Source organism: Callithrix jacchus, chromosome 2 (genome assembly GCF_049354715.1).
Source record: "Callithrix jacchus isolate 240 chromosome 2, calJac240_pri, whole genome shotgun sequence".
Taxonomy (NCBI): domain Eukaryota; kingdom Metazoa; phylum Chordata; class Mammalia; order Primates; family Cebidae; genus Callithrix; species Callithrix jacchus.
In genome coordinates, this window is record NC_133503.1 from 143,696,080 (window position 1) to 143,724,015 (window position 27,936).

General features: G+C 39.5%; 1 protein-coding gene across 3 annotated transcripts in view; it reads right to left on the reverse strand.

Moving 5' to 3' along the window:
* The window catches only part of NLN (neurolysin), a 105,689-nt gene that overhangs the window by 36,544 nt on the left and 41,209 nt on the right, over positions 1-27,936 (reverse strand). For all 3 annotated transcript variants that reach the window (XM_035292275.3, XM_002744905.5, XM_035292274.3), the window contains 6 exons: positions 20,045-20,152; positions 16,040-16,142; positions 15,232-15,392; positions 10,097-10,232; positions 7,531-7,897; positions 3,529-3,730 (listed from right to left, as the gene is read on the reverse strand). In XM_035292275.3, coding sequence (XP_035148166.1) covers positions 3,529-3,730; positions 7,531-7,897; positions 10,097-10,232; positions 15,232-15,392; positions 16,040-16,142; positions 20,045-20,152 — 1,077 coding nt within the window. The remainder of the gene's footprint in view (positions 1-3,528; positions 3,731-7,530; positions 7,898-10,096; positions 10,233-15,231; positions 15,393-16,039; positions 16,143-20,044; positions 20,153-27,936) is intronic.

The window sequence follows — 27,936 nt, forward strand, 5'->3', positions numbered from 1 at the left end:
AAGCGATTCTCTTGCCTCACCCTCCTGAGTATTTGGGATTACAGGTATGCGCCACCACACCAAGCTAAGTTTTGTATTTTTAGTAGAGACAGGATTTCGCCACGTTGGCCAGGCTGGTCTCGAACTCCTGACCTCCTCAGGTGATCTGCTTGCCTGGCCCTCCCAAAGTGCTTTGATTACAGGCATGAACCACTACTCCTGGCCTATTTTATTTTATTTTACTTTTTGAGACAGGTTCTGGCCCTGTCGCCCAGGCTGGAGGCTCACTGCAACTCAGCTCACTGCAATCTCAGCTCACTGCAACTTCCACCTCCCAGGCTCAAACCATCCTCCCACCTCGGCCTCCCAATAACTGGGATTAGAGGCACACACCACCACACCCGGCTAATTTTTTTGTATTTTTGGTACAGATGGGTTTTTGCCATGTTGCCCAGGCTGGTCTTAGAACTCCTGGGCTCAAACAATCCTCCCACCTTGGTCTCCCAAAGTGCTGGGATTACAGGCATGAACCGCCATGTTCAGCCAGTGCTATGATAATAGTTTTTTTTGAGACAGAGTCTCACCCTGTCGCCCAGGCTGGAGTGTGATCTCAGCTCACCTCAACCTCTGCCTCTTGGATTTAAGCAATTCTCCTGCCTCAGCTTCCTGAGTAGCTGGGACTACAGGTGCATGCCACCACACTCGGCTAATTTTTTATTTTTAATAGAGACAGGGTCTCACCATGTTGGCCAGACTGTTCTCAAACTCCTGACCTCAGGTGATCTGCCTGCCTTGGCCTCCCAAAGTGCTGGGATTATAGGTGTAAACCACCATGCCCAGACTATGATAATAGATTTTAAAATCACCTAAGAAAGAAAGATTAGATTATTCTGAAAGATTTATTTTCCTTGGATTAAAGTGAGATTGAAAATGGTGATGTTGGCTTGGTGTGGTGGCTCACTCCTGTAATCCCAGCACTTTGGGAGGCCAAGGCAGGCAGATCACAAGGTCGAGAGATGGAGATCATCCTGGCCAACAGGGTGAAACTCCATCTCTACTAAAAATACAAACATTAGCTGGGCATGGTGGCACGTGCCTGTAGTCCCAGCTACTCAGGAGGCTGAGGCAGAAGAATTGCTGGAACCCAGGAGGTGGAGGTTTCAGTGAGCCGAGATCACGTCACTGCACTCCAGCCTCGCAATAGAGTTAGACTCTGTCTCTAAGGAAAAAAAAAAAACCGCAAGGCTAAATCAGGACATTTATCTGGTTATATTCATATATTATTCCCCCGTTTCCTAAAACAAAAGATGGAAGCACCAGGATAAAGATAAAATGTTGAAAGAACCAAACAGTTTTTAAACAAAGGTGTTAGCATTTTGGAAATGAACAGGTACATTTTGGGTTATTACAATGATTAGGGCTACTCAGGGATATAGGAATGCTGGATGCACAGGACTGATTCTGCACATGTCAGGACAACAAAAAGACTGTTCCATATACTGTGTGTCATTCACACACTCTGCTGGACTATCCACATAAATAAAAAAAAACTATCATTAACTGAGCCAAAAAACTACCACCACTGTACATACTTTTGCAAAGCATTTATTTTTTTGGAGACAGGTCTCACTTTGTCACCCAGGTTGGAGTGCAGTGGCGCGAACACAGCTCACTGCAACCTTGACCTCCTGGGCTCTGGCAATCCTCCTGCCTTAGCCTTTCGAGTAGCTGGGACTTCAGGTGTGTGCCATCATGCCTGGCTAATTTTTGTATTTTTTGTAGAGTCTGGGTTTCACAGTGTTGCCCAGCTGGTCTTGTACTCCTGAGCTCAGGTGATCTGCCAGCCTCGGCCTCCCAAACTGCTGGGATTACGGGTGTGAGCCGCCATGCCTAACCATGCGAAGGATTTTTTACACAATTTAAATTTCTAACGCTACAAGTACTAGGATCTACTGTGTAAATTGAAGTTAGATTACTTTTTTTAGAGTTTCTCATCATTTTGGAAATCATGCCACCACTGTCAGCACTGTTCTAGGACTTGAGCTGACAACATAAACCACTTCAATCAGTCTGCACTTGCTGCTGCTCCATTCAGGGTTACTTCCCTATGGCACAAACCCCCGGCACACTTCATTATGTCTTACTACATAGTCATGTCCAAGTATTATCACTTGAAAAACACAAACATTTCTTCTTTCTACATTCAGTGAGGACATCATACTGATTTTAAAAGATTCTCTGTATAAAAACCATTAGGGAAAAACTAATAAATTCCAAATAAACTGTGGGGTTCAGTCAGGAGTACTGTATCAACGCTGGCTTCTTAGCTATGACAAATGTGCTATTGTACTGGAAGATGTTAGAAGTAGGGCTGGGAGGGGAAGGGGTATACAGGCAATCCTTTTACTATCTTTACAAGTTTTCTATTAAAAAAAGGATTTTGTTGTTGTTAAGTTTACCTTTAGAGACATATAGAAATTTAAAATTGGGAAAACTATCCCTTCATTTTTGTTACTCTCAGTTTTTTGAGTGTTTTTGTTTTGTTTTGTTTTTGTTTTGAGACAGGGTCTTGCTCTGTTACCCAGGCTGGAGTGCAGTGGCACAATCATGGCTCACTGCAACCTCAACCTCCTGGACTCAAGAGATGCTCCCACCTCAGCCTCCCAAGTAGCTGGGACCACAGGCACATATCACCATGCCTGGATAATTTTTGTATTTTTGTTTAGTTTACCATGTTGACCAGGCTGGTCTTAAACTCCTAGACTGAAGCAATCCTTCTACGTCAGCCTCCCAAAGTGCTGGGATTACATGGCTGGCCAATAACAGTATATTTCAACTATTAGTTTGAATTACTGAACTAGACATCTTTATGTCAATAATGGTTAAATGTTACCAAGTTCATACGGTTCACACTATAACAGTCTGGACCTAATTAAATGGATTGTATTACAAAGTTGTGAATAAATGTACTTTTTATTTTCAAAAATAAAAATATCAGTTTAATCTACTGTACACACACACATTCACTCTGGCAACTTCTTTGTATGGTTATACTATATTATCTGTCATTTTAATTTGAAGTTAGTAAAGGGAAATGTTACAAAATTACTATTTAGAATGAGTAAAGGGTCTAAGAGGGCTGAAAACAATTGAAGTAAACAAAGCATTGATAAGCAGAAGAGACAGATAACAGCACAGTTTTTCTGAGAAATGTATACCAAATTCCGATGGAATAGGACAAAAAGGAAAAAGCAAAATATCTGTAACCTTTCCTTGCAGATGGTCTTATTCTTTTCCAATAGGTTATTATTCAATAAGCCTCTTTCACTGGTAGATGAATCTCCAAGTAAAAATATGCTGTGAAAGGGGACAGGATAAGGAAAATTTTGGTTTTGCAGAAGGCCTGTAAAATTCTTGAACCCATTCAGCTTCTGAAAAAACATGTTAGGAGCAGAAACTTGACAGCAGTAAAAAAGTTTTCTGAAAAAAACAATTGACAGGTGTACTAGGGAAAAACAAACCAAGAAAACAAACAAACAAAAAACTCACCTGTGCACAAATCTGATGCATGACATGACCAAACTCATGGAAGTAAGTCCTCACCTCGTCGTGTCTCAGTAGAGAGGGACGACCTGCCACTGGCTGTGAGAAGTTCACCACGAGGGCAGCCACTGCCATCATCCGGCTTCCATCAGGCAGAAGGCAGCCAGGCTGGAGACCGAAGCAGGCTGCATGATTGTATTTTCCTTCCCTAGGAGCCATAAATATGCATTGGCAAGATAGGAAAATTCTCGTCTAGCAACTATATGGCATGGCCTCTTCCAGTCATTAAACCGTATCTGTTACTAGAGATAATTTTAAACATTGATTTACCTTTTAGAAAGTAGGACATTTTGCTAAAATGGAAAAAATAAAACCAAACAAACAATAAACCCACTATCATTTTGTGTGAGTCACAACTCCAAAGGTTCTTTTGTTGAAAATCTCGAGGTAAGAATGAAGAATGCATGTCACACCGACAGCTGAATGTCCAATTTATTTTAATGAAATTCTACTTTTCATTTTCAAAGATGGGATTATTAAACACTAAACAATGTTAAAGCACACATTTGAAATAAAAGATACAGTTTGACTCACTAGGCGGCCTTTTCATTAAAATCAGAATTAATAAAAAACTGAATTTCAGACAATTAGGTTTTTCCTTTAATTTGAGAAGTAAAGAATCAATAATCACAATTAAATGAGCTTCTTTTATAAACTAGACAGGTCTTTTTGAAACAGAATGCTTTTAGTTAGCCTGGGAAAATGGATTAATTATACCATCAATTAGTCTATTCTTACACAATGTAGTATCCATGATGGTCTCTCCAAAAGCTATTAGTTCATTCTAGGAGTAGGTGTCCTTTCCCCATTTTCTTTTGCTCAGAAGACTCATAGTCCCTGGTCTTTTTTTTTTTTAAGACAGAGTCTTGCTCTGTCACACAGGCTGGAGTACGGTAGCACAATCTCGGCTCACTGCAACCTTCGCCTCCCAGGTTTAAGCAATTCTCCTGTCTCTGCCTCCTGAGTAGCTGGTATTACAAGCCTGCACCACCATGCTGGTTAATTTTTTGTTGCTGTTTTAAGATGGAGTCTTACGCTGTTGCCCTGGCTGGGGTATGGTGGCAAGATCCTGGCTCACTACAACTTCCATCTCCTGGGTTCAAACAATTCTCCTGCCTCAGCCTCTAAGTTGCTGGAATTACAAGCACCTGCCACCACGCCCAGCTAATTTTTGTATTTTTAGTAGAGATGGGGTTTCACTATGTTGGCCAAGCTGGTCTTCAACTCCTGGCTTTAAGTGATCCATCTGCCTTGGCCTCCCAAAGTGCTGGATTATAGCCACTGCACCCGGCCAGTACACGGTCTTTTTAAAACCTATGCTGAATACCCTTTTTAAAAGTCAGTTAGGCAAATAAAACAAGTTAATCTCTTTTACCTTTATGAAGAAAACATGTAAGATGATGGAAAGTAAATACTAACTAGGTCACTATACTTTCACAAAGATTACTCTCTGGTACCCATACCAGGGTACTGGTAGCAGTGACCAGATCTCTGAGTACAAAAGAAATCAATCATATCTTGGCAGTTGGACAGCAGAATGAAGTAGTAAGAACTGTTCTTCCACCCTGGAAAGAAAATCTGAGGACAGTTATAGGAGACTCCAATACTAAATTACTCCAATAGAAAGTAAGTCCATGAAGTACCAGGTGATATGGTTTGGTTGTGTCTCCACCCAAATCTCATCTTGAATTGTAGTTCTCATAATCCCCATGTGTTGTGGGAGGGACCTGGTGGGAGGTAATTGATTTATGGGGTAGTTAACCCCATGCCATTCTCATGATAGTGAGTGAGTTCTCACAAGATTTGGTGGTTCAGGGGCTTTCCCCTCTTTGCTTGGCACTTCCCCTTCCTGCCACCACATGAAGAAGGATGTGTTTACTTCCCCTTCTGCCATGATTTTAAGTTTCCTGAGGTCTCCCAGGCCTGCAGAACTGTAAGTAAATTAAACTTCTTTCCTTTATAAATTACCCAGTCTCAGTCACTTTATAGCATTGTGAAAACGGACTAATACACTGGGATAATCACTTAGGTGCTAAAAGACACTTCTGCCCACCAACTGGCTGACACAGGTACTGAACCTACTTTTCAAAATCAGTGTATTACAAACTTGTATGTATTACTCAATGAGAGGGATACTATACTTTCCTTTGGTCTATTTAGTAAAATGATTAGTAACTGTAACAGGTTGACTTTGTTTTAGAAAGTAGCCTGTGGAGAAAGAAATGCAAATCCTTTTGTGTCTGACGAAACACTATGGAATCTATAGATACTACAGGCTACAGACACAATAACAACATTTTTATAATTCTTACAACTAATGTCTGAGTGACATGATTTGCATATAGTCTTTAATGCATAAAACAATCCTGTAAAAGGATTTTCAGTCCCATATTACGGAGGAAGAAACAGAATCTCAAAGAGGTTATGTCACTCAAGCATTCAAACTCAAATGTGACTGACTACAAAGATTTTGCTACTTCTACTAAACTGTGTAGCCTCTCAGACTGAAGGGTGTGGCCATAGATGTGAGAGTACTGGCAGACAGATTACCTGATAATAAACATCTTGGTGGTCCATTTTATTTTATTTATTTATGTTTTTTGAGTTACAGTCTTGCTCTGTCACCCAGGCTGGAGTGCAGTGGCACGATCTTGACTCCAGGGTTTAAGGTATTCTCATGCCTCAGCCTCCCAAGTAGCTGGGACTACAGGTACCTGGTTAATTTTTGTATTTTTAGTAGAGATGGGGTTTTACCATGTTGGCCAGACTGATCTCGAACTCCTGACCTCAAGTGATCTGCCCACCTCAGCCTTCCAAAATGCTTGGATTATAGGTGTGAGCCACCATGCGTGGCCAGTGGTTAATACTAAATTAAGTAATATTGGCCAATGGTCAACATTAAATTACGTAAATGTAGTACACAAACTAGATGATGATGATAATGACAATGGTAGCAGCTAACTTTGATTAAGCCTTTACTATGTGCTGAGCAGTCTTCTAAATGCTTTGCATGTATTTAACCAATTGAATCCTTACAATGACCATACAAAGCAGGTACTAGTAGGACTCCCATTTTATAGAATCTATAATATAGGTACAAAAACTGGGGCACAGAAAAATTAAGTAACTTATCGAGTAAATGATGAAGACAGATATCCTGGCTTCAGAGCCCACATTTTAAACCTCTATACTAAGAATCCCATGTGAGAAATACGAAAGAGTAGAGTCTTTTTTATTTCTTAATTTTTTAGAGATAGGGTCTAGCTCTATCACCTAGGCTAGAATGCAGCAATGTGATCCCAGCTCACTGTAACCTTAAACTCCGGGGCTCAAGTGATCCTCCTGCTTCAGCAGTTAGGACTACAGGTGTGCACCACAACGCCTGGTTAATTTTTAATTTTTTGTTGTTGTTGAGACACATAAAAAATAAATACATAAAAGCATACTCATTTCATCAAATACGGTACTTATTTGATTGACTTGCTTTGTTACCCAGGCTGGAGCACAGTGGCACAATCTCGGTTCACTGCAGCCTTCACCTCTGAGGCTCAAGTGATCCTCTCACCTCAACCTCTCAAGTACCTGGGTGTACAGGGATGTACCACAACACCCAGCTGATTTTTGTAGCAGCAGGGTTTTGCCATGTTGCCCAGGCTGGTCTTGAACTCCTAGACTCAAGCAATCCATCTGCCTCAGCCTCCCAAAGTGCTGGGACTACAAGCATGAGCCACCAAGCTTGACCTAATTTTTAAATTTTTGGTAGAGACTGGGCCTCACTGTGTTGCCCAGGCTGGTCTCAAACTCCTAGCCTCAAGCAATCCTCCCACTTTGGGCTCCCAAAGCTTTGGGATTATAGGCATGAGCCACTGTGCCTGGCCAAGAGTAGAGTCTTAAAGTAGGTAGGAGTTGAATCCCTAAAGTCCCTTCCAACAATGTGATTCCCAGTACCTTGGATAGAGGTCCAAATAGAACTGTCCCAAAACTTCTCCTGTAGCTTTATCTTTCACAGTATAAAGTGTAACACTCTTGTTCCAAACATGAGCATCTGTCACTTGTTCAAATGAAAGTCCCAACAACTCCTGGTAGGTGTTTAGCAAGCCTTCAGTGACCACCTCAATTGGGAAGTATTCCTTGAGAAACTCTTGGTCTATGGAGTACTTGAGTTCCTCTGTCTGAGTCATGTAGTAGTGTAGATCCCAGGCATTGATTTTCCCATCATATTCAAAACCCCTCTCTTCGCATTCCTTTTTCTTCAAATTCAAAATAAACTCTCGTTCTGCTTCACCCAAGGGTTTTAATTTCTGGCTTAAATCATCTGTGAAGGAAGTGGGAAAGTTAGTGATCTTCTTGCGCCTGAGAGCAAGCATAATCATACATACCACCCATGTTTTAGCATGGTACTTCCTCCTTTGCAGTACTCAATACAGATAAACCAGGTGGAAAGAGGGAAAAGAAGAGGGAAAAAGTAAGGGAGAAAAGTAGGCTCTTTTATGGAAGCACAATTTGCTCTTTGGGGTTATTGATTTCTATGGTCCTAAACCCTTTTTCTTTTAACACCACCAAAACTGGGCCATGAGTTCCTCAATTTATCAACAAAGCTGAAATTTATCTCAGAGAACTCTGACTCAAGAATGTTATAATTTAGGGAACAAAGCAATAATGAAATTAAACTCATGTACATGATTATTCTTCAGTGAGGTTAGTCAGACTCCTAAGAAAGCTAGGGAAAACACATCAGATGTAATCTATGGTCAGTGGTATCCAGAAATTCCTATCAATGCATTCAACAGCCATGGGTTTAGTTTCTCATTAACCCATTTCTATGAAGAAGGTCTATCTGGACACAGCAATTCCAGTTTTTAGCTGGAGAAACTTCTGGAAACTACAAATTATATTGCTGTGGTCAAATTTTCATTTTACTGTATTTGGAGAAATGAGTATGCTCTTATGTATTTATTTTTCGCATTTTGTTACATATGTTAAGATAAAAATGTGCCTGGTCCTGCAAAGGATATGGCAGTTCAGGAGGCAACCCCACAATGTGAGAGATGGAGGAGCAGCCAAGGAATGCTGTGAAGAGAAATGAGGAAACTCATGGAGGATACAAAGGTCTAGTTTTCCATATATATGTGTGTGTGCACATGCACGCGCGCGCGCGAACACACACACACACACACACACACACACACACACACAGAGTTTTGCTATGTTGCTCAGGCTCGACTCCAACTCCCAGATTCAAGAGATTCTCCCACCTTAGCCCCCCAAGAAGGCAATTTACATAGGAATATGCCAATTTCAAATTAGAAGGAAAAATCTCTTAAATGAATCAAGTTAATCAGGTGGTTACTAAGGAAAATTTCAGTGTATGCAATCACCAGTGAAGGAAACATTCTCTACAAACCTGTTAACTCTCTGAGCCATCCTCTTATATACCATGCATCAGACCATAGAGCAATTATCTGTCCACACTTCTGTTGTTTCTAGTAAGTGATAAGTCCATTGAGAAAAGGACCTTGTCTCTTTTTTAAAAATTATTTTTATTTTTAGAGACAGGGTCTTGCCCTGTCACCCAGGCTGGAGCACAGTGGCGTGATCATGGCTCACTGCAGCCTTGAATTCCTCTGCTCAAGGGATCTTCCCACCTCAGCCTCCCAAGTAGCTAGAATTACAGGCACATGCCACCATGCCTGGCTAATTTTTAAAACTTTTTGTAAAGACAGGGTTGGGATCTCTTTGTTTCCCAGGCTGGTCTTGAACTCCAGGCCTCAAACAGTCTTCCTACCTCAGCCTCCCAAAGTGCTGGGATTAGAGGCTTGAGCCACCATGTCCAGCCAAAAAGACGTTGTCTTATTCCTTTCTGTAATCCTACTATTTAACATACTGCCTAAGGCTGGATAGTTATTTCACAAATGTCTCATGAATGAGTGAGTGAATTATACAATAACAAATACGTACCATTTATGGAGTTTAAATTAATGTTAATATAGTTAATATAGCTAATAGTTTTGATGTAATCATTTTATATTGTAGTTTATTAGGTAATCGTTTTTAATGAATATTATTTTATATTACTTTTGTATATTAACAAGTGGTTTCTGGAATATTAAATGATTTTTGTTTATATAGGTTCTATTTTCATGTATGTCATATTTGTCAGCTTATTTTATACAAATTCATAAGCAGCCATGTGATGACTGCTAAATACCTAGTGACAGTGAATAAAGCCAATAACTTTAATAACTCTCTGTTAGAACCTAGATGTCATGTTAGAAATTACTATAAAAAGCCCAAACAAGATATAAGATAGAGTGAAGCCAAGCCTGTACTAGCAATATAAATAATGAGCAGTCCCCAGAACCAAGCATACTATCTAACACATAATAAGTGATCAATATACTTCTCTCGAATCAATGAAAAGTAGGATGTCCTCAAAGGCATATTATGTTTTGAGGCCTTCTGTCCGGTTCGCATGGTACAGCAAAACAGTCATAGGAAAAAAAAAAAAACTAACCTAGAAAGGCTGTTACGTGGCTCGTGCTCTTCGCAGTGTTCATTTCAAGGACAAAGTCAGCATGTGTGCTATAACCGAGTAGTTTAGCCACCTTGGCCCGCAGTGGGAGTAGCTGCTGTAAAATTACGGTGTTTTCCTAATAATAAACAACAGCAACAAAACCAAGGTTAATCAATAATACGAACCAAAGCACTAAAAGGAAGAATTACTTGTATGTATCTTTAGTTTTGTAAAATTGTCAAATATTTTTTAGACCATTTAAACTTCAGGTTCCATTTCAGTGTTACAGACTTTTTTTTTTTTTTTGGCTTCATGATTTAGTTTAATTTCATAAATAATTTATGACTTTTTAAATCTCAGGAGAGAACTATGAGGTCTTAGTAAAACAGTAGGTGCTATAAACTTAAGAGTGAAAAAATATTTTTAAGGAATACAGTGAATCCATATTTACTTTTACTGACAGAACTGTACCAAATTTTGGTACTTTCAGTTCTTTTGGACATTTTTACTGTGGTAAAATATATATAACATAAAACATATCATTTTCATTTCATACCCATTTGTATGGCTACTATTTTTAAAAACACAGAAAATGTGCTGGTGAGGAAATGGAGACATTGGAACCCTTGTACATTGCTGATGAGAATGTAAAATAGTTCAGCTGGTGTAGAAAATGCTCTGGCAATTCCTAAAAAAGTTAAACCATATGATCCAGCAATTCCACATCTCAGTGTATAACAAAGATAATTGAAAGCAGAGACTCAAAGAGAGATCTCCCCCTCTCATATTCACAGCAGCATTATTTACAACAGCCAAAAGATGGAAGCAATTGAAGTGCCCATGGACAGATGTATAGGTCAACAAAATGTGGCAGAGATAAACAATGGAATAGAATTCTGCCTTTGTAAGGAAAGAAATTCTGACACATGCTACAACATGGATGACCCTTTAAGGTATGCCAAGTGAAATAAGCCAGATACAAAAAGAAATATTTTATGACTCCACTTATATGAAGTTCCTAGAGTAGTAAAATTCAGAAACACAGAGTAGAATAGTAATTGCCAGGGCCTGGGGAAAGGAGATAATGGGGAGTTAATGCTTAATGGGTACAGTTTCAGTTAAGGAACATGAAAAAGCTCTGCAGGTAGATGGAGGTGATGGCTGCAGAACAATATACACATATTCTGAATGTGAACATAATTAATACCACATGCTCTGGTCTGAATGTCCCCCAAAATGAATGTGTTGAAATGTATTCCTTTTTGTGGTAGTGTTAAAAGGCAGGGAAGTGACTAATGAATTAGTGCCTTATCAAAGGGCTGGAGCTAAGAAACTTGGGCCTTTTCTGCCCTTCCCCCTTCTTCCATGTGAAGACACGGGAAAAAGGCCCTTTCTAGACACTGAATCCTGGTGCCTTGATCCTGAGTTTCTCAGCCTTCAGAACTGTGAAAATTTTCTATTGTTTATAAATTACTTCATCTGTGGTATTTTGTTATAGCAGCAAAAATGAACTGAGATACTATAAAATTCTGCTTTTAAAAATATTTCAGGGGGCTGGGTGTGGTAGTTCACACCTGTAATGCCAGCACTTCGGGAGGCCAAGGCAGATGGACCACAAGGTCACGAGTTTGAGACCAGTCTCACAAAAATGGTGAAACCCGTCTCTATTACAAATACAAAAATTAGGGGGTTGTGGTGGCAGGTGCCTGTAATCCCAGCTACTTGGGAGGCTGAGGCAGGAAAACTGCCTGAACCCAGGAGGCGGAGGTTGTAGTGAGAAGAGATCACTCCACTGTACTCTAGCCTCGATGACCGAGCAAGACTCCCTCTCAAAAAAAACCAAAAAGTTTCAGGGACTCTTCCCAAGTTAACATTACAAATATCTTTTACATTTTATTTGTATTTACAAAGATAAAAATGGACATTATTTTATTATTTTCTTAATAACGAAATAAAAAGTAATTCTTCTAGAGGAAGTAAATAATGTTAAAGTAAAAGAGAAAACTAATCCTAATCATCAAATCAGCAAATTATTTACAGACTGCTTTCTAAGGAAAAGCATACACTGAGGTCACACTGCCTATGTTCAAAATTTGGTTCCACCATTTACTAGTTACCTGATCTTGGGCAAATTTTGTAGCTTTCTGAGCCTCAGTTTTCTCATTTGCAAGACATAGAAAATAAAAGTACCTACAATGAAGAGTAATCATGAAGATTCAAATGATAATATATGTAAAGTGCTTAGAAAAACTGTCTGGCACATAACCAAACACTATATAATTATCTGTTATAATTATTATTTTAAAACTAAAATGAAAACATAGAAAAGAGAAATACACATAATGTAATTCTCCAAGTTATAAATTAAATAGTTTAGTTGTATTTTTCTTTCATTTTTTTCAGTTTCTCCAGATCTTCTCTCTACACTGCCAATTTTCTCCCAATATCTGTTCTCTCACTTTTTATTTTAGTAATAAAACTCTGATTTTTTTTTTTTTTTTAAGTTTTTGTAGAAATGAGGTCTTGCCATGTTGCTCAGGCTGGTCTTGAACTCCTGGCTTCAAGCAATCTTCTCACCTTGGCCTCTTGGAAGTGTTAGGATTACAAGTGCGAGCCACTCTAAATTTTTGCTGAACACTTGGTTACCTATTATGTTTCCCAGCCTTCCTCAAAGCTAGTTGTGGCCATGTGATACTCAATGGGACAATGGGATGTGAATGAAGTGATGAGTGAAATTTCTGGGTCATGTCTGACAGATCTTTGCCTTGCTAGCTGTGAACTGAAGATGACAACAATGACCCTGAAAGCCACACACGGAGGATGGTAGAGCTGTCTTCTACCTCTGGACCACTCACCGTTTGACTTATAGTTACAAGACAATTTTTTTTTAAATTGTGGTAAAATCTGCCATTTTAGCCATGTAAAATTCAATGGTAATAATACTCATTCTGTTGTGTAACCACTATCATGATCTGTTGCTAAAACTATTCCATTACCCAAAACAGAAACTCTGTAACCATTAACTCCCCAGTCTTCCCTCTCCCATTCCCTGGTAACTTCTAAAGAAATACGTTTCATCTTATTTGAGCTTCCATGCTTTTGACTTCTGTAAAGTCCCTTAGCCTGGACCCTGACACATGTAGATATTAATACCAGAAATAGGGCACTACTAACAATAAAAATGAAAAACGTACTGGAATGGAAGGTAAGGACCCAGACACTGCAGGCTGGAAAGCTGGTGATTCTCATGATACCATGGGCATTTGTGAAAACTGTGTTTGTCATAACTCAGGAGGCAGGCCATGTACCTACTGAGTCTTAGCTCTAGAGAAATTGTTTGGGAAAACTAATAATGTTGGCAGGTGTTTTTGGCAATTGTTGGTTTTAGAAAAATTACATGTGAGAGATGAGCGTGGGTGAGAATTGGCCAGTTTCTAAAGATGGAAGGAAAATAATTCTTCCAGGGAGGTTCTGCCTATGGTCCACAATCTTCAGCTGGTTGGAAAAGCCAACTGCTCTGTTATTTCTAGTGTCAGGAGAAAAGGCTGTCACTCAGAGATACTGAACTGCAGACATGAGTTTGAGAATGCTGCCTTCCTCCACAAGCTCACTATGTTCAGAAGGCCTGAAAGCAGACTTCATTAAATGTAGGAAGAGTGAGATGGATAAAATTCAGAAGCCAGTATATAAGATTTGGCAAGTTTAAGAACTATGACCAAAAGTGATATTTGGGTATATTTTGACATGCATCTGATTAGAGACAAACAGACAAGAAACCTACGTTTTTGAGGAAGCTGTATTACCAAAGATATCATAAGCCTGGCCTACAAAAGTCTGTGATTATTTGATCCCTAAGCAACTCTTGGGATTCTACCTGGCATTAACAGGACCAGCAGTCCCCCAAGATATGGTCATCGAGGATAATAGACAAAAACAATTCCCTGTGGGCAAAACTGGGGTCCATGGAGTACAACTAATAAAGGAATTCTTGTGGGAAAGCAGACCCAAGTTTAGTCCAACAAGCTAACCAAGAAACTTCACTACAGTATAGAATCTTCACAATTCCTGAGGAATTTGAAAGTTTTAGAAAATTGCTATGGGCTTGCTATGTTTCCCAGTTTTTCCTTTTCCAAATGGGAGCTTTTCGTGTAGTTATTCTTTTCCTATTCCATCACTGGGGATATGAGGGGAGGGTGTTGGGGTGAGGAGCTGATAACTTGTCTTTCCTTTTATAGTTTGCTAGATTATGAGAAGCTACAACCACCCAGAGATCCTGGTCTTTGACCTTAAGGCAGTAACTGGGAATTAACAAATGGTGAATGAGTCTTATGTATTGAAAAAAGTCTCCTCATGGTTACTTGGATAGCTAGAGAGACAGATCATGGTAGAACTGGCTAGACGACTGAAAATTCATGTCTACTTCTTCCTTTTTTCTTTTTCATATTTAAAGCATTTGTTTAGTTTTTACGTATGTGTGCGTTGTGAAATCATCAACATAATCAAGGCAATGAACATTTCAATTATACCCCTAGAAATTTCATCATGATTACCCTCCACTGTGATTCTTCTCCTATACTCCTTCCAAACCATCTCTAAGCAACCACTATTTCTAGTCACTTTTCTTTTTAATAATAAAACCCCCAACTCTGAGCAAATGGCTTTCCACTAATGACTACATTTCCCAGCCTTCCTTACAGCTAGATATGATGAAATCAGGGTCAATGGGATGTGAATGGAGTTGATGTATGTCATTTTCAAGTTTTCTCCCACAAGATGCTTGCTCCATGCTCTCTTTTCCTCCACTTCCCAACAGGCTAGGAAAGGAATGAACTTGGAAGTAACTTGTTGAGGGACTGATGCCTCATCAGTCCTGGATTGTAGATTTAGGAGAGGAGCAACTTCTAGTTTATTTAACCCACTGTATTTTTATTAGAACAGCTTATCCTGTGACCACATCAAGCAGGGTGTCAATAAGCAATGAAAAAGCTAAAAGTCTTATAAGTCTGAGGAATTAGAGATACAGTGCACACACAAATAGGAATAGCAGTCTCTGAGCTGACTTTGACACTGGTAAACAAAGTAAACCTTTTTCTTAAAACACTCCATTAAAAACGAAAGACAAACATTTATAATACCTCTTTGCACCTTGTATTAAAAGCCATTTCCATCTTTCTTCTGGTTTCAGGGATACAACATTTCTTCATGACAGGGAAATAGTGTGGATATTTTAAGGTAATTTTATACTTGTTGTCATCTGTCTTTTCTAAACTATCAATGAAATCATCAGGAAGAGCACCTGCAAAAAATCATTTTCTCATATATCAAATTTTCTACTCATTACTGCTGTATTTAGCATTGGCATGGTGCCTTTTAGTAAGTCTATGATTTTTGTGGAGTAATTGAAATTCAAGTAAAATAATGACAATCCTTTTAATATCATTTTGATGTTGCTGGAATGGGGGTGGCTGTTAGAGGCCAGGTGCCTTGGGATATGGTATCAAAATATGAACAGGTTTCAGTAAACTTGTGCAAATGATGTTTTAGTGGAGAACAGGCAAAATTAAGTCAAGAAGACCCAGGACTGAATAAGAAGAGACTATTTTAAGATACAATGCAGGAAACATTGCAAGGCAAAAAAAATTTTAAGGCACTGAAGGCTGTTAAACATAAGTATAAACTATCAAAAAAATCTGAAAAAAGAAAAGATAACTAAGTCCCCTCTGGACTGTCTCTAGAAATAGTATATATTCATTAGTCTAAATCTAATTTTGGTTGATTTGTCTCTTCTGTAGAAGGGGTGGTGGGCTTAGGTACTGGATTACTTTTTAAATAATTATTTGAACTATGATTTAGAAATTTTGAATCTGGAAAGTAAAGCAAACTGTGAGGCAACATTATTTGCCTAAATTATATGATTTAATCTAGAAAAATAACAAAACTTACCAAGTTCAGCCTTGGAAAATACAAGGAAGGTATCATCCTCATTGAGGTTTTTGTTAAAATCAATACATAGCTCACTCATTCTTTTCTTCATTGATTTGATTTCCTGAAAGGAAGATAAAAATGCAGGACATTAGCAATAAATAGAAACTCAGGAGTCCGGGCGCGGTGGCTCAAGCCTGTAATCCCAGCACTTTGGGAGGCGGAGGCGGGTGGATCACAAGGTCAAGAGATCGAGACCATCCTGGTCAACATGGTGAAACCCTGTCTCTACTAAAAAATACACAAAAAATTAGCTGGGCATGGTGGCGCGTGCCTGTAATCCCAGCTACTCAGGAGGCTGAGGCAGGAGAATTGCCTGAACCCAGGAGGCGGAGGTTGCCGTGAGCCGAGATCGCGCCATTGCACTCCAGCCTGGGTAACAAGCGCGAAACTCCGTCTCAAAAAAACACAAAAAAACAAACAACAAAAAAAAGAAACTCAGGCCAGGCGCGGTGGCTCAAGCCTGTAATTCCAGCACTTTGGGAGGCCGAGGCGGGCGGATCACGAGGTCAAGAGATCGAGACCATCCTGGTCAACATGGTGAAACCCCATCTCTACTAAAAAATACAAAGAATTAGCTGGGCACGGTGCTGCGTGCCCGTAATCCCAGCTACTCAGGAGGCTGAAGCAGGAGAATTGCCTGAACCCAGGAGGCGGAGGTTGGGGTGAGCCGAGATCGTGCCATTGCACTCCAGCCTGGATAACAAGAGCGAAACTCCGTCTCAAAAAAAAAAAAAAAGAAAGTGCTTTTGTAGGGAGGTGCTTGATAAAATAGGTTTCTGCAGTCCACTATGTCATGTCCATGTGCATCTGTGCGTAGCACTTACAGAAAGGCAAGTCTGTTGATATCTTAGGAATTCGCTGTGAATTTAAAGGATAAATTTAGGATGTATAGTAAATACAATATATTGCACATAGTATGTACACAATAAATAGTTGCTGAGTGAATGAATAAATCTAGCTGCCCATTACCAATTAGCATATTTCTTTCTTTCTTTCTTTCTTTTTTTTGGAGACGGAGTCTCACTCTGTTGTCAGGTTGGAGTGCAATGGAGAGATCTCAGCTCACTGCAATCTCCGCCTCCTGGGTTCAAGTGATTCTCCTGCCTAAGCCTCCCGAGTAGCTGGGACTACAGGCACGAGCCACCATCCCCGGCTTTTGTATTTTTAGTAGAAATGGGGTTTCACCATGTTGGCCAGAATGGTCTCCATCTCTTGACCTCATGATCCACCCGCCTCGGCCTCCCAAAGTGCTGGGATTACAGGCATGAGCCACTGCACTCGGCCCAATTAACATATTTCTAATCATTTCCAGTTCAAAATTTTAGTTTGGTATTCAGCATCTGGTTATGAAGTAAACCAAGAGATAAGAGCTGAGTAATTCATTCTATTGTTACTTTGGGGAAAAGTTTTATGGAGCTTTTGTAAACAAAGATGATTTACAGACCCTAAGATGTGCGTAAAAAGTATTAGGTGGGAGATGAAAGGAAGCAATAAGAAGAAATCACCAGAAAAAAAAAGATATAATTTTATTAATCTGTCCCATTCTTCTAACAATGCTATATAATGAAATCTACTGCTTCTCAAAGTGTGGCCCTGGTTAGGAGCATCAGTATCCCCAGGGAAGCCGTTAGAAATGCAAATTCTTTGTTTTTTTTTTTGTTTGTTTTTGTTTTTGTTTTGAGATGGAGTTTTGCTCTCGTTGCCCAGTTTGGAGTGCAATGGCATGATCTGGGCTCACTGCAACCTCTGCCTTCTAGGTTCAAGCAATTATCTTGTCTCAGCCTCCCGAGTAGCTGGGATTACAGGCATGATCACCATGCCTGGCTAATTTTGTATTTTCAGTGGAGATGGGTTTTTCCATGCTGGTCAGGCTGGTCTCAAACTCTCGACCTCAGGTGATCCACCAGCCTTGGCCTCCCAAAGTGCTGGGATTACAGACATGAGCCACTGCACCCGGGCAGAAATGCAAATTGTTGAGACCCCCACACTAAACCTACTAAAGTACAAACTCTTAAAAGTCCTATAGTCAGAGTTTTAATAAGCCTTTTATGTAATTCTGATGCACACTAAATTTGAGACTACTGACCTAATACACTGTTCAGTGCTGTTTTCTGATTCTCTTCAACTCCCTTCTACCTCTGCCCCACTTTGTTCAGAGAGGACCTGATCCTATCTGCAACTCTAGGGTGTGACTTCTACACCAGCTGGGCCGGCATTCCATCCTCATTGACCTTGAGACTGTTCAGATAACCCAGACCTGGTATTCCATTGACTAAAAGGAAATTCAGGATTAAAAACAGAATCCACTCTGGGCCATTAAGACATGAGGAAAGGTTTACTGGTGGCTTTTCTATGTCCTTATGGATGGTGGAGTTTTTAGATTTATAGCCATTTTGGTAATGAAAGGAAGTCAGCCTTTAGTTAAAACTAACACTGAGGAAGACAGAATAGAGAAACAGAAAAATCATGTGGCCAGTCACTCTACTGTGCATCAGGATCAAACCAAGCCATGCAGCTTCCCCACCCCAGGCCTTCCAGTGATACAAGCAAATAAATCTCTTGTTTAACAGGGTTTTGTTAGCTGCAACCAAACATATCTTAACTAATACAGTGTTCATGCTCCAAACAGAATTAAGAATTGACCAGGAACACAAAGGGTCAGGTAAGTGATATCAATCACATTTCTCCTCTAACTAGGTGAAGGAAGAGGTTATAAGGTGTTCAAAGGGCTTAAGGTGGGAGAAAGGTACCCATGTCTCAGTGGTGCCTGTGGTTATAGCTAACATGCTGACGACACTTGATTTGGATTTCTTCCAAACTTATTTCCAGTTCTGCTGGCTAGAAGAATGACCTGGAAGTAAATCATGGACTATATTTCCTGTCTAATAAGCAAAAGGTTAATTCTGGAACCGAGTTTATTTTTGAACCTGGAAGGCCTGACTGGCATTAGACAAAACATGGTGGCTCACGCCTGTAATCCCAGCACTTTGGGAGGCCAAGGAGGGTGGATCATGAGGTCAAGAGATTCAGACCATCCTGGTCAACATGGTGAAACCCTGTCTCTACTAAAAAATACAAAAATTAGCTGGGTATGGTGGTGCGTGCCTGTAGTCTCAGCTACTCGGGAGGCTGAGGCAGGAAAATTGCTTGAACCCAGGAGGTGGAGATAGCAGTGAGCCTAGATTATGCCACTGCACTCCAGCCCAGCGCCTGGCGACAAAGCAAGACTCTGTCTCAAAAAAAAAAAAAAAAAAAGTTTGAGAGGCACCTTTCAGCAGCTAATCTCTCTTGTTTTAAGGGGCATGTATTAAACATAGGATACTCCATTTCAAAGTGCTGGTTTTAAAACTCTCCATCAGTAAGGATTTTATTATCAGTGCCATATCGCTGTATGACTAAGGGAATAAAAATACAAATCAACTATCAGATCTGAAACAAGCTCTTAAAGAATGTAAAACTGGGCAGGGAAAATAAGCTCAACACATATGAAACAAATAAAACTTGTACAAGGTTAAAGAACAATTTTAAGTTATCAGTTGTTTGTCAGTCACCATGAGGTTAACAGGAGTTACAGAATTTAAAACCATTGAATACAAAATACATTGTGGATGGATTTATATCACGGGTTATTTTATTATAACCCATCTGTTTCCCTATTTTCTGTTTTTTTTTTTGTTGTTGCTGTTGCACAAGTTGAGTATCCCTTATCTGAAATGCTTGGGGCTTAAAACATTTCAGATTTTGGAGTTTTCTGGAATTTGGAACATTCCCATTATTACCAGCAGAGCATATCTACTTCAAAAACCTGAAATGCTCCAATGAGCACTTCCTCTGAGCATCATGTTGGCACCCAAAAGTTTCAGATCTTGGAGCATTTTGCATTTCTGGATTAGGGATGTTCAACTAGTATTTTGTTTTATTTATTCATTTTTTTTCTGATAAGAAAAGGAAACATAAACTTACATTCTGTACTTGTTCAGGAAGATGGAGCCCATTTCTTTTCCCCATTTTAATCGACTTTTCCAAGTATCGTCTGGCCTCAGGCTTTATTTTCCCCAGATCACAGGTTTCCTGAAATTAAAGAGCATAAAAACCATTTCTGTTGAAACAGTGCATTGGTAAATTATAAACTATGAGGCCACAGCAAATTTATTCATCATCTCTGTTGGGTTATGAAACACACAGGTGATTATCAGGCAAGCCCTATTGAAGACCTAATTTCTTTTACGCTTTAGTGAGCTTCTGCTCATTTAAAACAGAAACATTAAATAAATAAAAAGCTAACTAGAATTTCCTTGCCTTGCATCAGAATCAGGAGTGCCTGTACCACTTGAAAGTGTGATAATAGAAGCGTTTGCATAATCTAATTCTGAGCATTCTTTATGACTGAGTGGTCTTTTTCACAAAACATATTTCTTATCACAAATCATCTGGATTTAATTTTCTATCATTTGCTAACCTGGTTCCAACTTGAAAGGTGGGAATAGAAATAATGGGTAAATTCTATACAAATGCAGAGTGGGACTCTTTTGCCAATATTCCAAACAGGGAGAGCTAGATAAAACCCCAGCAAATGCCTTCCAACACTTCAAAAATGCCTTACTGTCATTTGCCAAGAGAGATCAAGGGACTACAGCAAGCCGCATAGGAACAAGTATCTGGGGAAAATGAGTCAGCACTGCACAAAGAAGAGGAAAGCGGGACAGTAAATTTGAAATCTGTATGTGGCAGTATAAACATCACTCACTCAAAAGGACAGAGCCCTGGAGGGGAATGGAAAATTCGCCCAGCCACAGCAAGGTAATAAAGACACCAGATGTTTCTCTAAAGCAGGTGGCAGAATACACATGGCACATCTGGATGGCTGGGTAGTTAGTGATCCCCAGGAACAAATGGACTCTGGACAGATTCAGCAGGGGTTATGAATTCAGTTTGGTTGAAGACCAATGAGGGACTTTTGTTTCTAAGGCTTTATGGGCTTTGTATTGGTCAAACATTCTCTCCATGACAGACCCAGACTGTCCAACCATACGCATCCATAATTTCCCAGCTAGTTAAATCTGTAAAAGGATTGTTCAGCTGCGAGACTGCATTTTAAATTGTTGGTGATCTATGCTGCAATAATTTTGTAATTGTGTGTCTTTTGATGCAGAGGTAAACAGAGTTGTATTTCAACTTAATACCACTTAATACAGCCAATTCTATCTCACTTTGCCTACTAACAAATTATTTTATTTTTTTGGAGATAGTCTTGCTCTGTCACCCAGGAAGGAGGGCAGTGGTGTGATATCGACTCATTGCAACCTCTGCCTCCCAGGTTCAAGTGATTCTTATGCCTCAGCCTCCCAAGTAGCTAGAATTACAGGCATATGCCACCATGTGCAGCTAATTTTTGTATTTTTAGTAGAGATGGGGTTTTGCCATGTTGGCCATGGCTGGTTTCAAACTCCTGGCCACAAGTGATCCACCCGCCTCGGCCTCCCAAAGTGCTGGGATTACAGGTGTGAGTGACTATATTTGGCCAACAAATAATTTTATGTCACAGCACTAGAGCATTTGTTGTACATCCATTACTCACATTTTCCTCTGAGTTTATGCTCAGCAGAGGCAGAAAATAGTTAGACCCCTTTTTCCACAGAAACCTCCCTTTGGGTCCCTGGAGAATTTGTGTAGGCTGGCATGACTGGAGTTGGAACCCTCCCTAGCTAGTATTAGTGCACAATGGAATGCTAGCAGCAGGTCCCTGCAAAGGGAAGAAACCCACAATGGCCAAGGCGATAACTGGGCTATGGGCTGGTTCCCTCAGGGATGGCCAGCAGCTCAAATCACAGTGCTCGTGAGGATGTGATTAACTTGGGTTGATCTAGGTTGGCTTTAGTAGGACCAGGAAGTCTGTCCTATAGTGTGAGGTATAGCAATAGGAGTCTCTAGACAGTGCAATACTGCAAGCTGTAGAGCTGGGGAGAATCCAGGCTGTAGTTATGTGCAGGGGAGTTGGGAGGAATCCCTGGTGAGAAGTGTCTGGCAAGAGCTGAGTAAGTTGTTAAGGACCCAGGAGAGCAGGGTAAGACCCAGAGCAGAGGGCCATCCAAGCAAGGGAAGGAGCCAGTGAGAAGCTAAGGCTACAGGGGAACAGCTGTGTGTGCACTTGGGCTCTTGGGCCACATTTGGCCCTGAGCTAAGGACACAGACTCATCACAAAGCCTCAACAGCTGATGAAAGCAAAATTCCTATCCTATAGTTATACTTGATCAGGATGAGCTCTCATATTAGGTAGGCTGCAACCTGCCGTATCAGCACATAGCAGGGTTGCTATTTCAGAAAGCCTAAATTATATTCAGGATATGAACTCAGAACTCATAGTCTAAAACCACTTACTCCCAAAATAAATGATAAAGGTACAAACAGGTAGAAGGATAGTCTTAGAAAAATCAGCTCTGAATTAGGTCTAATTAAAATATGACATATTAGGCTGGGATCAGTGGCTCATGCCTATAATGTCAGCATTTTGGGAGGCCGAATCGGGTAGATCACTTGAAATGAGGAGTTCGAGATCAGCATGGCAAACATAGTGAAAGCCCATCTCTACTAAAAATACAAAAATTAGCCAGGTGTGGTGGTGCGTGTGCGTAATTCAACTACTTGGGAGGCTGAGGCAGGAGAATCACTTGAACCCAGGAGGTGGAGGTTGTAGTGAGCCAAGAACATGCCACTGTATTCTGGCTCAGGGGACAGAGTAAAACTGTCTCAAATATATATATATAATTTATATATGTATGACTAATTAACTGTAATGAAATTTTTAACTTACCACAAAAATGACACAACAGAAATCTGACTAATTACAACCAGACACTCCTTGCTAGGCAGACACTAAAGTTTCAGGAAATCCCCAGAGTTCTCTGGCAGGAGTAAGGCACTTCTAAAATGTGCTTCTTAAGCACATTCCTATCCCAGAGCTGATCATAGTAATATTCTCTTACAATCCCCAGGCAAAGTCAGAATTACTGCCCAAGGATTTTCCAAGAGGGAATCAGCCAACACTTCTAGACTGTCTTGCTATAATTGCACCTTCCTTTCTAACAAAAATTTCTCCCCTTGAATCTGAACCAGACCATAGGCCTCTTTAGGTGAAGTTTTTCTGCTTAAAGAGTGGAGGGCTAAAGTTCTCCGAAGTGATCTTTAAATTTATATAATCGGACAGTATGGAATCTTATTTTAATCTCTGTGGTGACAAGATTTAGTTTTCTCCTAATTTTCTGCTGTAACAAAGAGTTTTAATATGAATGTGTATTCTCTTTCTCTCTTGACATCTCTCTCACAAGTATAATTATATACTCATATTACAGTCAAGAAAACTGAGGTTAGATGATTTTCCCAAGATCACATAGCTATCTAATGGTTAAAAACAGCAAAAAATAAATTCTTCAAATTCCAATTTAATGATTTTCCCAATATACCATACAACTATATTACCATCTTTAATAATTCTTTAAAATTTCATAACAAAAATTGAGTTGATTACTATTATTATTTTTGAGACAGGGTCTCACTCTGTCACCTAGGCTGGTGTACAGTGGTGTAATCATGGCTCACTGAAGCCTTGAACTCCTAGGCTCAATAGACCCTCCAACCTCAGCCTCCTAAGTAGCTGGGATTACAGGTATACGCCACCACACCTGGGTAATTTTTGCTTATATTGTAGAGAAGGGTTTTCATCATGTTGCTCAGGCTGGTCTCAAACTCTGGAGCTCAAGCAATCCACCTGCCTTTGCTTCTCAAAGTGCTGGGATTACGGGCCTGAGCCATTGCGCCTGACCACATATTGAGTTTCTTATTTTCCCCTAAACCCTCCCCACCTTCTGTCTCATGGATTGTCTTTTTTTTTTTTTATAAGAACTTCATATTTTCTGTTTCTAAAATATGTAAATAAAAAATTATTTCAGTGGGATTTTCTGTATTATACAAAGGAAAAATTACAACATTGTTAAAAGAACTATGAAGATTAAGATAGGATAATCCTCTGAATATCATTTAAAAAATGAATTCAGGGCTGGGCACAGTGCCTCACACCTGTAATCCCAACACTGTGGGAGGCTGAGGTGAGCGGATCACTTGAGCTCAGAAGTACAGCCTGGGAAACATGGCAAAACCCCGTCTCTCAAAAAAACAAACAAACAAAAAAATTAGCTGGGCATGGTGGTGTGTACTTGTAGTCCTAGCTACTTGGAAGGCTGAGGTGGTAGGACTGCTTGGGCCCAGGAGGCAGAGGTTGCAGTGAGCCAAGATTGAGCCACTGTACTCCAGCCTGGGCAACAGAGTGAGAACCTATCTCAAAAAAAAAAAAAAAAAAAAAATTAATAATAGAATTCAGGGCTGGGCATAGTGGCTTATGCCTGTAATCCTAGCAGTATGGGAGGCCAAGGTGGGAGGACTGCTTGAAACTAGATGGTTCAGGCTACAGTGAGCCATGATGGTGCCATTGCATTCTGGCCTAGGTGACAGAGTGAGACCCCACCTCAAGAAAAAAAATGAATTAGGAAACTTTGAATTTGCTAGGGAATTATAATACAGATAAGAGAGTATATAGTTGCGTGTGGTGGCGTGTGCTTGTAGTCCCAGCTACTTGGGAGGCTGAGGTGGGAGAATCACTTGAACCTGGAAGGCAGAGCTTGAAGTGAGCTGAGATTATGTCACTACGGTCCAGCTGGGTGACAGAGCCAGATCCTGTTTCTAAAAAAAAAACAAAAAGGAAAAATCCCCCCCCCCAAAAAGAAGTAAAATAGAGAAATAACTAATTGTATTGTATTTACACTTTAGTTTTTCTGTTCCCTCTTGCCTCTGCCCCAATTCATGACATTTACTGTAAGGCTGCTATCCTACTACTGTGAGGAGGACATTTTTAGGCAGTTGTCTGCACTCCTGGGCTAGCGGGATATAGCCAGGACTGCTTGCTGACTGCTAATTCAATATGCCATCACAAGATTCACTGCTTTTGTCTGAGCTACAGCATGAGGTTGCTGAAGTGAGGTACAACACTTCATGAAGATACATTTTCACTGGGGCTAGTTCAGTTCAACACACATTTACTGAGCTCCTATTTATGGCTGGCACTAAGGAAACAAAAAGGAATATTCTTGAAGAGGTTTAAGTCACGTGAAGGAAAAGAAAGACATATTAATAGGTAACATCAGTATCACACAGTACGTTAAAAAATAGGTAAGTACTTGGAAAAAAGAGAAGCAGAAAAGAAGGGTGCTTGGCCAATGGGGAAACAAAGCCAAGGTAGTTGATGCTTTATCTCTGGTTCCCTCGGCTTTTAAGACCCCAACACAATTACAAGTTTAGTAGCATTGATTATGACCAATGACTAGACTTACATATTCAAAAAATCAAGAAGACATGGTAAATAAAGGGAATTAAATTATAAATGAATTTGGGATATCATCCTTTTTTTTGTTTTTTGGTCATTGTTTTAAGGTACTGATTCTTTTTTTTTTTTTTAACTTTAACTTAAAATTTTTCAACTATTGATTTATTTATTTTGAGACCAGGTTATGAGACTGGCTAATTTTTATATTTTTGGTAGAGACGGGGTTTTGCCATGTTGCCCAGGCTGGTCTGGAACTCCTGGGCTCAGGCCACCCGCTTGCCTTGGCCTACCCAAAGTGCTGGGATTTCAGGCATGAGCCACCATACCCGGCCATTTCTGGTTCTTATATTTTAATTTGAAGCTGGGTCTCCATGGCTTGTCAAGTAGGAGAGATTACATAATGTTTAAAATCATCTACACTTAATCTTATGACCTATTCATCTGTACTGTAACATTAAAACTTTCCTATTTAAAAAACTAATTGGCTAAGATGAATTGGCAAGACTAAAGCCTACTGCTCTAAAAAAATAAACAATATTACAATAGATCACTGCACACCTCAAATTTGGCTTGCATACTTCAGCCTCTATTTCATGAAAGAATTCCTCTTTTGCAGAATTCCTTAGGAGGCCACTGGAACAGAATATGCCTGATTGTTTTGACATGAAGACACTACTTTTTTCTCACCAAAATGGCTGGAAAGAGCAGGCATAAAATCTTCTTTGATGTCTGCTGGCTTTTTAAAAGCCAACAGTTGAGAAGCCCTTGTCAGAACTGGGAAATACTAATACCTGCAGCCATAATTGCTGGCTTTTGACACCTGGCCATTTGTTTTTAGCTTTAAAGGATGAGAAAGTCCTTGTTGTCACTGCTTTTTCTTTTTTTCTTTCCCCGCCTTTGTGGAATTAAGGATACATTTAATATATGTTAAATGTGTCTGTGAGACTTGATTATCTCCAAATGGATAAAACTACATGCATGTAGTGAGGACAAATTAAATCCACCCTTCAACTTATAAAATAGGACATTAACAATACCACTGCATTTACTTATGCAACAGGTAATCTATGCAAAAAATACCTACTCTCTTGAATTTTGTGATAAACATTTTTGGCAGTTTTACCACTTATATATTGTATACCTTTGCTTCATTTTGAGCTTTATAAAGTATCGCATTGTATGCAGTATTCTGCAATTTCTTTCCTTCATTTCTATTAAGATTCAACTATATTGTCCCATGTTGTTATAGTTATTTAATGCTATAAAATATTTCACTGCATAAATGTACCATAATTTATAGATCCGTTTTCTTGCTGATGGCAATCTGGGTTTTTATGAACATTTGTCCAATATTATCTTGCACAAATGCAAAGGAATCTCTAGGTAAATACTGAGGTGGGAGTGGGGTGGATGTACGAGGTTTTAGAGAATTTAAGTTCCAACTCTGTAATACTGTTTTTCCAACTTGGTTATTAATCAGTTACACTCTTAGAAGCAATGCACAAACATTCTTGTTGATCCATATCCACAAAGATAACTTGGCATTATTGATTTTCTTAATGTTTGGCAATCTTGTGAGTGAAGAATGGTAACTTATTAGGGTCTTCATTTGCATTTCTGATTGTTAATAAAGTTGAACATTTTTTCGTATATTTAATTGCTATATGCATTTCTTTTGAAATATCTCTTCACATAATTTGCCCATTTTTCTACTGGGATGTTTTTTGTATTGACTATAGTAGTTCTTTATATATCATAGAATGCATTGCTAGTTTAATGTTTTATAAATTTATTTTCTCAGTATTTGAATTGTCTTCACTTTCCTTATGAATAGAAGTTATTTTAACATAGTCAAGTTCATTAGCCTTATATTTTGTAGTTAGCACTTTTTGCATCTTAAGAAATATATCCCTGCCCAGATGTCATAAAGATATTTTCTTGTATAGGCATCTAGAAGCTTTAATCTCTAGCCTTTTATGACTTTAATCCATTAGGAATTGTTTTTCAGTTGGTTGTGAGGAAACCATCAATTTTATTTTTCCAAATGGGTATCTCATGTCCCATAAATTACTGAAGGCCTATTTTCTGGATCTGCCACTAACTGGTTTCTCACGTTAGTTTGATGAACATTTACTGTATGCTTACTTTTTAACAGGCACTCTTGCCAGAGATGCGAAGTAGAATCAAACATGACACCTCTCTCCCTCAAAGGGTCTAACAAACAGTCTACATGGTTTTTGGCAAGCACTTACCCACCAGTGCTGTGGCTCTTGGAAAGTTATTGCTTCTGAGCCTTGGTTTCTTCACTTATATTACAAAAAAGCCTACCTCATAAGATTGGATGAGTCATATTGCTATACAAATGTAAGGCAGTCTTACTAGTCATACACTGGGAGGGAGAAAAGGCCACAACACACTGGTAAATCTTATCCTCTACTATAATTTCTTCTGTCCATTTTAGTCAACAAATTATTTGTTTTGA